Below are 12009 nucleotides of genomic sequence, written 5' to 3' on the forward strand. Positions count from 1 at the left end.
TGGCTTGTCACGCTGGGGCTGACTGCGGAGGATTGGGATCCAATGCGGTGCCCTAGGTAGGGTTGGCGCAAGACGTAGGCATAGTCAGAGTAAACAGGCAGGGGTCCGAGTCCGGGAAGGCGTAGAAGAGGCGTTGTCATAGAATCGGTAGGCGAAGGCGTAATCGAGGAAACAGGCTGGGGTCGGAGTCCGGGTAGGCGTTGAAGAGGCGTCGGAGTGAATTCAGAAGGCGGAGGCATAATCGAGGAGACAGGCAGGGGTCAGGATCTGAGTTCTAGAGGTGAAGGATCAAAATCGAGTGGCAAAGACGTAGTCGGAAAAAGCAGGGTCGAGGTCCAGGAGAGAATCAGTTGTATGGCGAAGGAGTAGGTCGAAGCTAAGCTCAGGGAGAGAATCTCAATCGTGAGCACTGACAGGGGGACTAATGAGGGTTTGATGGACTAATGAGGACTGATTGACGCGTGCACGTTTGGTATGGGGAGAGCTCGTGGGAATGCGGGAGCGCTTGCCTGCGTGAGGGAGATTCGTGACATGGCTATTGTCAACACTTCCAGTCCTCGGGGCCTTCAAAGCAAGGATCAAAGCAACCATAACATTTACCTCAGTTTACTTTAGTTAAGTTAGTTCCGGGTGAATGATTAAGTGTCAATTAATAGTCCAAGAAAGACAAAAGGTGAGAACTCCTTGTCCAGATCAACTGTAAAGACCAGTTTGGAGTTTAATATTTGAACCCCATTAAGAGAGCTTGCCATTCAATTGTTTCTAGAAACTTTAATTGTTCTGAGATTCCCTTGGCTAAAAACAGCCTCTCCTGGCCAGTGGGAGCATTTTTAGAACATGGAGATAGATTGCCATTCATTTTGTAGCATCCAGGTTCACAAAGAGAGAAATGTAACTGTAGGTCATATTCTGTATTCAGCAGCTTTATCTCTTCAACGCAGACAGGCAGAGGACAGCTGATGGACAGGAAGGACTCTATATCAGCTAAGATATGTGTCTCTCTGTCAGGTGTACCCCACACAGGCCCTGGAGTGGACAGGGTCCTGCCAACACTGCCTTCTGAAGAAGGAGCCCCTGCCCCTGACAGAACTAACTACGATGATGTTGGTGAGAAGTTTCAGTTAGAGGATGGGTGCTGTGAGACTGACAGGGCTGTCTGGCTGACAGAAGCTCCTCCTGCAGGTCTAGACACAGAAGAGCTTCACCAACAGAGTCACACAGTCTTCGAGCAGCTTTGAGCACTGAGACTGTCTGACACTGTCTGTGACCTGAGTCCACTTCACTCCACTGTTTCCACACTGACACTGTCTGTGTCCTGAGTCCACTTCACTCCACTGTTTCCATACTCTCCTCAGTGTCTGTGTCTACAGCTTGTGTTTTACAAAACGGAGGCTTGAACATCCCATTTCTGCTCAGTCTTTCTTCTTTTTTATAATTTGATGTTTCAGAAATTAGAAAAAAAACATTTATTGATGTATAATTCTGAATGTACCACTTTTGATTGTAACTGATTTGATTGTTATTAGAATTTTGTTCTGCAATAAAGTTTTTAAAACCATTTTTGTTATCTGCATGTAATTTCTAAACTATATTGTTACACATTCCACCTGCTCAAACAAACTCCTTCACATTCCCACGCACACCCACTTAAACAACCCGCGGCACCGCAAGGGCCTCAGCCCGAAGCTGGCGCCAGCCTGGGAGGAACCCAGGGGGCTGAGAAAAACAAGGCGCTATATCTCAGAAATGAAAGCAGCACAACTACTTTCAACGGCACAAACTGGTACAAACGCAGCACTAACAAATGAGGGAGGTTTCATCATTTGTGCTGTTTGTAGGGGAGCCAACTTCAAGGAGCTCCTTCAACAACAATGCTGGGCAGCTTGTTCCCCCCTCCCAGCCCTCTCTGTGTACAGCAGAGCCTCCTGTCCTGACTGGAGGAGCTCATCCAGCTGTGTCTGGAGAGACGCCAGGGTCTCAGAAACTAGTAGGACTGGTTTGTTTAGCTGGTTCATTTAATGTTTTTTGAGATGTTGAAACAGATTTCATAACAGACCACAAAGGACAGGGAGTGTCGTGCAATAAAGAGGCAGGAGAGAGGGTCTCTGGCAGTAGATGTCTGTGCCAGAGAGTGTCAACACAGAGAGAGTAAGTGAGTAAGTGACTCAATCTGCCCTCTTCACACCCAGCAGGCCCCTGTAGACACCACAGGAGAGGTAAACACGTTCTTCTTCTCTATCTGTCTCAGGTCCAACAGCATTCCAGTGCAGCTGTGAAACAAACCTGGAGAGAGGCCAGGCCTCTCTCTCACACAGCCCAAGCGTGATCTGACAGGCAGAAAAAAAGTGCCGACACAAAGGAGAGAGATCTGGACTTCTTGCTGCCTCTGACTGGATCACAGGACACTGTACAGCGCAGTACAGTGCAGTGAGATCAGGGTAAAAACACAGGACAGTGCAGTAGAGCCCAGTGAGATCAGGGTAAAAACACAGTACAGTGCAGTAGAGCCCAGTGAGATCAGGTTAAAAACACAGTACAGTGTAGTACATCCCAGTGAGATCAGGGTAAAAACACAGTACAGTGCAGTAGAGCCCAGTGAGATCAGGGTAAAAACACAGGAGAGAGCAGTACAGCCCAGTTAGATCAGGGTACAAACACAGGACAGTGCAGTAGAGCCCAGTGAGATCATGGTAAAAACACAGAACAGCGCAGTACAGCCCAGTGAGATCAGGGTAAAAACACAGAACAGCGCAGTAAAACTCAGTGAGATCAGGCAGGATAGCGCAGTAAAACCCGGTGAGATCAGGGTAAAAACACAGTACAGTACAGTAGAGCCCAGTGACATTAGGGTAAAAACACAGTACAGCGCAGTACAGCCCAGTGAGATCAGGGTAAAAACACAGGACAGTGCAGTGCAGAGAGGACAGTGTAGTAATAAGTGCTCTGGGTGGAGAGATCACAGCTTGTCTGAACCCCGATCGATGAGTCAGCTGCTCATTGTCTCTCACTTCCTCCAGCTGGGAACTCTTTCACTTTCTCTACAGTACAGCTGAGCTCCGAGCTGCCTTCGGTGAGTAAATAAAGACCACGAGTCATTATTTAATCAATCGAGAGAGAGGGAGAGCTCGGGTTAGCTCAGGTTAGCTGTGGGACTTCAGCACAGCCCTGGGAGATAAGAACAGAGGTGGAGTATCTGTCGGACAGACAGCGGTCTGTCCAGCTGCCTGTCCAGCGCTTCCTGTAGTCAGAGCTGATTCTTGCAGCGCTGACGCTACTTTCAGCGGCCCAACGCAGACCTGCACAATGAGTGATCGTCAAGACCCTAGATCACTGCATCCAAAGGGGAAAATACCCCTAGTTAGGAAAAAAAATCGCCCCTTTATTTCGTAGTTAGGAGAGAACGCATAATCTGGTAGTTTGGCGACAGCAATGATGACTTCAGGGTAGGCACTTGTACTGTACAGCCTGTTGCGTAGAAGCGCCCGTGAACTTGGATCCACTTCAATGCATAAACAAGAGTACATTTAACATTTCAAGAGAAAACTATCGTAAAGGGGTATATAGTACAAAATAAAATTTATGAAAAATGTTTAAACAAATTAAAGTCTGCACCGCTTTCATATTTTTTCATGTTGAAATAGTCTGTAGATACTCCTTTCCATCCACTTTAAAATGCTCAAACACAGGATTCTTCCCAGACCATTTCATTTTGTGTATCTGATAATATGCCATTCTAATAATGACATTTATTACAAACGATATTTTAGTATCGTTTTCGATAGGGCTGAAACGTAACATGACGTCTTTTTCTCCAAAACAAACATCAGCATTGGTCTCTTCTTTTTAATATTAAGTTTGCAACTCAGTCCAGAAAGGGACATAACCAAAATAAACATCGAAAAGTTTCAGGGTTCAAGCAACAAAAAAAAATGACAACTTGGATCCACTTTCGGTTTCATGACCGCGTCGGGTCACGTCATCTCGCCATTTCGAGATCGCTTGGTCGGAATGACGAGATCAGGGCGAGGAGTTTTTCCTCGGTGGCGGCCGAGGAAAATAAAAATATAAAAACAATATTTTCTGGCGTGTCCGCGGTCGGCACGTGTCAGACGAGAGAGACCCCCAGTGTTGTTTTTGCAGGTATGAACAACAGTACCTGGGTCAACTCGGTGTATAGCGCCCTGCAACTCACGACTGGCAGCCCACGAGAGCCCAGCAGGCATGAGCCTGGTCAGTACCTAGAGGGGAGACTCCTGGGAAAACACTAAGGCTGCTGCTGGAAGAGGTGTTAGTGGGGCCAGCAGGGGGCGCTCACCCTCCAGTCTGTGTGGGTCCTAAGGCCCCAGTATAGTGACGGGGACACTAGACTGTAAACAGGTGCCGTCCTTTGGATGAGACGTAAAACTGAGGTCCTGACTCTTTGTGGTCATTAAAAATCCCAGGGTGTTTCTCAAAAAGAGTAGGGGCATCCTGGCTCTTACCAATCATGGCCTCCTAATAACCCCCATCTCTGAACTGGCTTCATCACTCTGCTCTCCTCCCCACTGAGAGCTGATGTGTGGGGAGAGTACTGGAGCATCATCCAGGTGGGGCTGCACACTGGTGGCGGTAGTGGGATCCCCATGAACTGTATAGAGCTCTGAGTGGAGTGCTCAGAAAAAGTGCTATATAAGTGTAAGCAATTATGATGATTATTTCTTCAGCTGTTTTTTTCAAAAGGACGGCAGTGTGACGCGCTCATTAAAGCCTCTTGGTGAGAACGTGCGATTGTACGACTGTACCTGCAACTCTTCTGATGAGGTTTTGTGATATTCGTGATGGATTTAATCTTCCTGCTCATACAAACGCACAGAAGACACTGATAATCAATGCAAAATCCACCACCGCCCCCCCACCCGGGCACACAGAGGAACACAATTTCAGAGCTGTTCCTCTCGCACCCGTAACAGACGCTTGAACTGGGCAGACGGGGTCACTGGGGGTCAAAGTCGCTGTGCATGGTCACATGATCACCCGAGAAACAAGGTGCTATGTCTCTGGAATGAGAGCGGCACAAACGCTACTTTCAACAGCACTGACAAATGAGGGGGGGGGTTTCCTTGACTTACTGCTGCAGAGAAACTTCAGAACCCGAGTGACTCTTCAGATCTCCTGCCCTCCCGTACCCCAATAACCTGATCGGAACAGGATGGCGCCGATCAATACCGTGTTGTTACTGTGCTCTGATCTGTCTGTGTGAGCAACACACACACACATTGTGAGGATTTGTGTAAGATGAATGCCATTTCTGTTCGTGTTTTTAATTATTTTTCTCGTTGTCCAGACAGGATTGTGGTGAGGGGACAGCTGCAGGCAAGGGGAATTCACAGAGCCTCCCAGACAAAAGGTTGTTATTATTATTACTATTTTTAATAATGTTGTTGTTCTTACACCAGGAGGACAGCCGGTTCGGTGGTCCAGATGCGGTCCAGTTACACCAGGAGGACAGCTGGGCCGGTGGGTCAGGTCCGGTCCTGTTACACCAGGAGGACTGCCGGTCCAGTGGTTCTGATCCAGTCTAGCCGGTCCAGTGGATCAGGTCCAGTCGAGCTGGTCCGGTAGTTCAGGTCCAGTCCAGCCAGTGCAGCGGTCATGATGCGGTCCAGTTACACCAGGAGTCTCCTTGTCTCCCCTCAGCGCCAGCATGTCCTCCATCTGCCTGCTCCCGGAGGAGGAGGAAATCTGCCTGCTTCCCCGGCTCCAGCAGGGGGCTGAGGTGAGCTCCCTGTGCTCTGAGCCCTCCTGCTCCATCTGCCTGGGCGGCTTCTCTGACCCAGTGCTCCTCGAGTGCGACCACGAGTTCTGCCGGCGCTGCATCGAGACCTTCTGGGCTGACCACGAGCCCACCTGCCCCCAGTGCCGCCGGGTCTGTGACCCGGCCAGGATTGTGAGGAGAGAGGAGGTGAGCCACAAGGGGCCGCTGTAGGCCACCAAACCCATCCGGATGGGCAGCTTGTTCCCCTCTCCCACCTCTCTCTGTGTACAGTAAAGCCTCCTGTCCTGACTGGAGGAGATCATCCAGCTGTGTCTGGAGAGAAGCCAGGGTATCGGTTTGTTCCCCCCTCCCACACCTCTCTGTGTACAGTAGAGCCTCCTGTCCTGACTGGAAGAGCTCATTCAGCTGTGTCTGGAGAGAAGCCAGGGTATCAGCTTGTTCCCCCATCCCACCCCTCTCTGTGTACAAAATAAAAATATAAAAACAATATTTTCACGCATGTCCGTGGTCGGCATGTGTCAGACGAGAGTGTTGTTTTTGCAGGTATGAACAACAGTACCTGGGTCAACTTGGTGCGGTGTCCTCAGTGTATAACTCCCCGTTGTGTCTCCAGGCTCCTGGGAGGCCCGTCCAGCTAGTCGAGGTCAGCGCCGATGGCTCCCTCCTGCTCCACCAGGACGTCCTGCAGGACTGCTTCCTGCGCCAGGACATGAGGCAGATTCCAGTCTGCATGGTGGCCATCGTCGGGGAGAGGAGGAAGGGCAAGTCCTTCCTCCTGAACTACCTCCTGGGCAAGCTGTTCAGAATGGTGAGAGCTCCCTTCCCCTACTACTCTCTGTGTAAAGCACTGTCTCCTGTCACCCTCCCTCGCCACTCTCTGTGTAAATCACTGTCTCCCGTCACCCTCCCCCGCCATTCTTTGTGTAAATCACCGTCTCCTGTCACCCTCCCCCGCCACTCTTTGTGTAGATCAACATCTCCTGTCACCCTCCCCCGCCACTCTCAGTGTAGATCACCATCTCCTGTCACCCTCCCCCACCACTCTCTGTGTAGAGCAACATCTCCTGTCACCCTCCCCCCCCCACTCTCAGTGTAGATCACCATCTCCCGTCACCCTCCCCCGCCACTCTCTGTGTAGATCACTGTCTCCTGTCACCCTCCCCCACCACTCTCTGTGTAGAGCAGTCTCCTGTCCCGATGCTCGGTTCTGACCCGTGAGCTTGTGCCCCAGGAGCTTGTGGAGGACTGGATGGATGATGAGGGGCCTCTGCGCGGGTTCGAGTGGCAGCCGGGAACCGAGAGCACGACTCGAGGCATCTTCATCTGGGACCGGCCCCTGTTCCTGGAGACGCTGGAGGGCAGGGTGGGTTCTGGGGGTCCAGGGGGACAGTGGGGTCCCTGGTCTCTGTGCTGACCGCTGTCTCTGTCTCTCAGACGGCTGTGTTCCTGCTGGACTCCGAGGGCAGGGTGAGGGTGGGTTCTGGGGGTCCAGGGGGACAGTGGGGTCCCTGGTCTCTGTGCTGACCGATGTCTCTGTCGCTCCACCCAGACGTCTGTGTTCCTGCTGGATTCCGAGGGCTCTGTGGATCTGATTCGGGAGACAGAGCTCAGTGTGAAGTTGTCAGCCCTGAGTGTTCTCCTGAGCTCCCACCTGGTGAGCCCCGCTGACCCCTACTGACCCCTACTGAACCTCACTGAGCCCTGCTGAACCCTACTGACCCCCACTGATCCCCACTGATCCTCACTGACCCCCACTGATCCCCACTGATCCCCACTGAACCCTACTGAACCCTACTGACCTCTACTGAACCTCACTGAGCCCCGATGAACCCTACTGAACCCTACTGAACCTCACGGAGCCCCGTTGAACCCCATTGAACCCTACTGAACCTCACTGAACACCACTGAATCTCACTGATCCCCACTGAACCCCACTGAATCTCACTGAGCCTCACTGATCCCCACTGAACCTGCTGAACCCTACTGAACACCACTGAGCCCTGCTGAAGCCTACTGATCCCCACTGAACCCTACTGAACCCTACTGATCCCCGCTGAACCCCACTGAACCCTGCTGAACTCTACTGAACACCACTGAATCTCACTGATCCACACTGTACCCCACTGCTCCTACCTGTACCCCACTGCCCCTGGCTGTACCCCTGCCCCTGACTGCCTCTGTCTGTACCCCTCTGCCCCTGACTGCGCCTACCTGTACCCCATTGCCCCTGTCTTTACCCCACTGTCCCTGCCTGTACCCCACTGCCCCTGACTGCCCCTGCCTGTACATCACTGCACCTATCTGTACTACACTGTCCCTGACTGCCCCTGTCTGTACTCCACTGCTCCTACCTGTACCCCACTGCTCCTGACTGCCCCTACCTGTACTCCACTGTCCCTGACTGCCCCTGCTTGTATACCACTGACCCTGACTGCTCCTGCCTGTACTCCACTGCCCCTGCCTGTACCCCACTGCCCCTGTCTTTACCCCACTGGCCCTGTCTGTACCCCTCTCCTCTCTCCCAGATCTTCAATGTGCACAGCGATGTGAGGAAGACAGATCTGGACTACCTGGAGGTACAGCTCACGGGGTGCGGTCTGGGCTCAGGACTCGAACTGGGGACCACCCCTTCCCCCAAGCACTGGACACCAGTGGGCACCCAGTGACCCAGACATGTGCGCCCCCTGCTGGTGACTTGCGATGTGGCCGGGGTTCTGCAGGTCTCGTGGTGTTGGGTGTGCTGATCAGACAGGCTGGGGAGCTGCTGTATCTGTATCTGTGTGTGAGAGGACCCATCGGTCATGCTAATAAAGCACCTTGAATTGAATTGAATTGGATCTCTCTGTCGCTCCTGTCTCTCTCCCTCCTGTCTCTCATGTCTCTCTCTCCCCTGTCTCTGTCTCTCTCTCTCTCCTGTCTATCTCTCTCATAAAATAATGAAATTCACATGAAACAAAACAAAAATAAAAGTAAAATAAAATCTACAGACATATCACAGACATTTACAACAAAGACATATTATAAAATATTTACATATACTGTAGGCAGATGGAGCATGGAGCATTATGGGAGACGGACTCACTGTTCCTCAGGCTGTGACAGGAGATTACATACTGGGCTGCCAGTTCCACTGAGTTCCCTCCTCCCTCTCCCAGTAAGATTGGGACCCGTTGTGATTCTGGCAGATGTGGGAACTCTGGGGTTAGATTTCTGAATTTAGGGAAGAATGTTTCTCTAATCCCAGAGTATCTGTCACAGTGCAGTAGGAAGTGCACCTCTGTCTCTATTTCTCCCCGCTGGCAGTGGGAGCACAGCCTGTCCTCTCTGGGCAGCCAGGTCTGCCTGTGTCGCCCAGTTTCTATGGCCAGGCTGTGGTCACTGAGCCTGTACTTGGTCAGGGTCTGTTTCTTTTTGTTGTTTCTTATCTTGGTCAAATATTCGGCTAGTGTGTATTGTCTGTTTAGGGTTCTGTAGCATTCCAGTTTATGTTGTGTTTGTGTGTGTGTGTCCCAGTGTGTGAGATATTGCTGTTTGATCTGTGCTGTGATGTGGTGGAGTCTGAGTTGTGGTGCTCTAGCAGTGCTGTCCTGAGGCTGGCTGGTGTCGATGTGGCTCAGGTCAGTGAGCCTCAAGACCAGCTGGCTCAGGGGGCTCTGTTTTGGGCTCAGCTCTTGGCTCAGCAGGGCTTTGTGGTGGTAGGAATTTTGGTTGCTGTTTTTTAGGTGTAGCCAATACTTTAATACTCTTTTCTCAATAGTGGGTACTGGCCTAATTCGGCCCTGCACCCGTTGTTAGGTGTTTTTCTCTGCACACGGAAGATGGTTCTACAGATCTCCATGTGCAGAGTTTCTGTGGGGTGTTTGTCCCATTGAGTGTACTCCTGGTCTGTGAGGGGCCCCACACTTCACTGCCGTATAGAGCAATGGGTTAGATTACACTTTGAAATATTTGGAGCCAGATTCTTGTTGGTGGGTTGATGTTGAAGATCCTCCTTCTTATTGCGTAGAATGCCCTGAGTGCCTTCTCCCTCAGTGCCTTCACTGCCAGGTCAAAACTCCATGAGCTGATGCTGAGACCAAGATATGTGTACAGATGCAGCCATTCAAAATGCGCGGGCGATACCGCATTATTTTGCGGTACGCTGTACGCAGTCTACCGCAAGCTACCGGTAAATACCGCGAGTTACCGTAAATTCTCCTATAATACGACAAGCAAAATAATAGTATCCGGAATTTCCGCAAGGTGGAGCTAATAAAGCTCAACCTCTCATGTTTGAGCTGTGGCCATCAAAGTCTTTAACGAAGATATTACTAATAGTATTAATAATGAATGACCTTGGACAAGCTGTAAGTGTAAACTCAAAGTATTGCCCTGGTCAACATTCTTTTTTTCATTGACCATCTTTGTAAAAGTAACACCACAGCATTTCGCAATCACGCATTTGTTTCCAATCATGCAAAGTACAGTGATTCACCATGCCTTTCACATGCTCATAAAAGAGATTGATTTAGGAACATAAACATATTACCGTATGCAAACTGTACTGTATACAGTATGTATATGTATATTTAATGTCTTAACTGTGCCCGTTTAAGTATTGACTATTCATATCTAATTTTACCACTGAAGGGAAATCTTAGTAGCTGAGCATAAAAAGAATAGGAGCATACTGCAACGCGTGTGAAGGCCATAAACGATATTAATTTTGGAACATAAACATACAGTATATGGCTGGTCTCGGTACTTTAAAGAAAACATACACGAAACATGGTTTCATTATGACCAGAATCTGTCTTGAGATATTTTTAACTTGATTTACAGTATTTGAGAGGTATGTCTTAACACCGATACTACAGTGCTTAAGTACTGCTCACGTATATGTTTCTAGGTTTATATTATGCATTTCATAAGGTCAAATTACTTTTGAGCAACTAATAAGAAGCGCGAAACGGTATGCGTTTTAGTTTCGTTTCGTGCTGGGACCCGTGGATTGATTAGAGATATCAAGTACATACAAGTCATTTTTTAAATGTTGTAGTTCGTCTTGAAAAAATGTTACGAGTACATCATCTATCAACAATTACACAGGTTCTGTTTCCATATTGCGGATTTTGGTTACGTTATATTATTTTCTAGATTTCACGTTGTGAATATATGATTTGGGCAAACAGAGCCGCAAAGAAGTACATTATGGGTTGCTGTTTTTTTTTTTGCAGGTTTATCTAGAACAAGCGTTGCTTAAACCTTTGTCTGATTCTTGTGAAACTATCCACACGACAGTTACAGTACCTAGGAGTTGACTTCAGTGATGTCACTGATGGGATGTTTCTAAAAATCCATCCTCTGTAAAACGTCTTCTCTAGTTGTCCTGCATATGTATTCGCTAATGAAGCTGTGTGTTCTGAGCCTGGATCTCTACATTTCTGTATGAACCAGCTTAGAGGGCTAAAGACAGCTTGTGTTTAAATTGAGTGTAAGGCAATTTATGCTTCTAAAGTCATGGTCAGCATTTATTATTGAACTGTGCTGTAAACTTGTTCTGTGCCAAGTCACATTATTTTATAGCGTTTTTATAGCGTTATCAAATCCGGTGGAGTTTCCTGACTCCCATGTCACATGGTCTGTGATTGAAACTTGTAAAACCGGTTTAATTCGTCACAGCCAGCACTCCGGTTGTAAAGTAGAAGCAGGCGAGATTTCCAGCGAAAAACACCTCCCCCTTCTTCAGGTGTGAGGGTCTTCTGCTCAGAATGAAACGCTAAAATGTAATGTAGGCTCTGAATGGGTTCAATTGTGATTTGGGCTTGATTAAGGTCGCTGCCTTTCATCTAAAACCCTACTTGAATCCTTCTAAACTAAAAATCAGTGTTTGTGAGTTCTAAATAAAGAGGTATCCAGGTAACAGTGAAACGGGCGGACAGTCTGGGGAGATCGCCCGTTTTCCATGTAAATAGTTCCCTGGTTCCGCACCCCTTGGTGTTTCTCTCGCTCTCTCTCGGGTCACCTGATCATTAGCTCGAAAGATTTGAGTGCTTTGTGTATATTCTAATGGTAGTGGGGGCAGGGTGTGTGGGAACAGGTTTGGTTGAAATTGCATTGGAGATCTATGTTCTTCACACCTGAAACATTTTCTCTGAAAGCATTTTCTTCGCAGTTTAACCGATCTTGTTACAGCATGTTACAGTTTACTATTATTAACCATATTAATTTTAAGTGCTTAATGTAAAATCTTGTAAAAATATATTTTCATTGTT

The 12009-nt window shown here is 48.9% G+C and overlaps 1 protein-coding gene across 2 annotated transcripts; it reads left to right on the top strand.

The window, feature by feature from the left end:
* The first annotated feature begins 3027 nt into the window (after positions 1-3027).
* Positions 3028-8582, top strand: LOC148812517 (RING finger protein 112-like). 2 transcript variants are annotated; one of them, XM_088908533.1, is made up of 7 exons: positions 3028-3070; positions 5324-5386; positions 5677-5941; positions 6369-6563; positions 6987-7118; positions 7305-7409; positions 8281-8582. In XM_088908533.1, exons 3-7 carry the CDS (start codon positions 5684-5686, stop codon positions 8419-8421), a joined length of 831 nt encoding a protein of 276 aa, XP_088764659.1. In that variant the 5' UTR covers positions 3028-3070; positions 5324-5386; positions 5677-5683; the 3' UTR covers positions 8422-8582. The 2 variants fall into 2 exon arrangements, with proteins under 2 accessions (XP_088764659.1, XP_088764660.1); XM_088908534.1 differs by having other exon boundaries at positions 5677-5755.
* Positions 8583-12009: the final 3427 nt, after the last annotated feature.

This window comes from Atractosteus spatula, assembly GCF_055471065.1.
Source record: "Atractosteus spatula isolate fAtrSpa1 chromosome 10 unlocalized genomic scaffold, fAtrSpa1.hap1 SUPER_10_unloc_2, whole genome shotgun sequence".
Classification (NCBI taxonomy): Eukaryota; Metazoa; Chordata; class Actinopteri; order Semionotiformes; family Lepisosteidae; genus Atractosteus; species Atractosteus spatula.

What these genes read in the sequence shown, in the direction of transcription:
- LOC148812517 (XM_088908533.1), top strand. Translation starts at nt 5,684, where the DNA reads ATGTCCTCCATCTGCCTGCTCCCGGAGGAGGAGGAAATCTGCCTGCTT. An exon ending in TGGGCAAGCTGTTCAGAATG is followed by an intron (nt 6,564 to 6,986) that starts GTGAGAGCTCCC and finishes CTTGTGCCCCAG; the next exon opens with GAGCTTGTGGAGGACTGGAT. An exon ending in TGGAGACGCTGGAGGGCAGG is followed by an intron (nt 7,119 to 7,304) that starts GTGGGTTCTGGG and finishes CGCTCCACCCAG; the next exon opens with ACGTCTGTGTTCCTGCTGGA.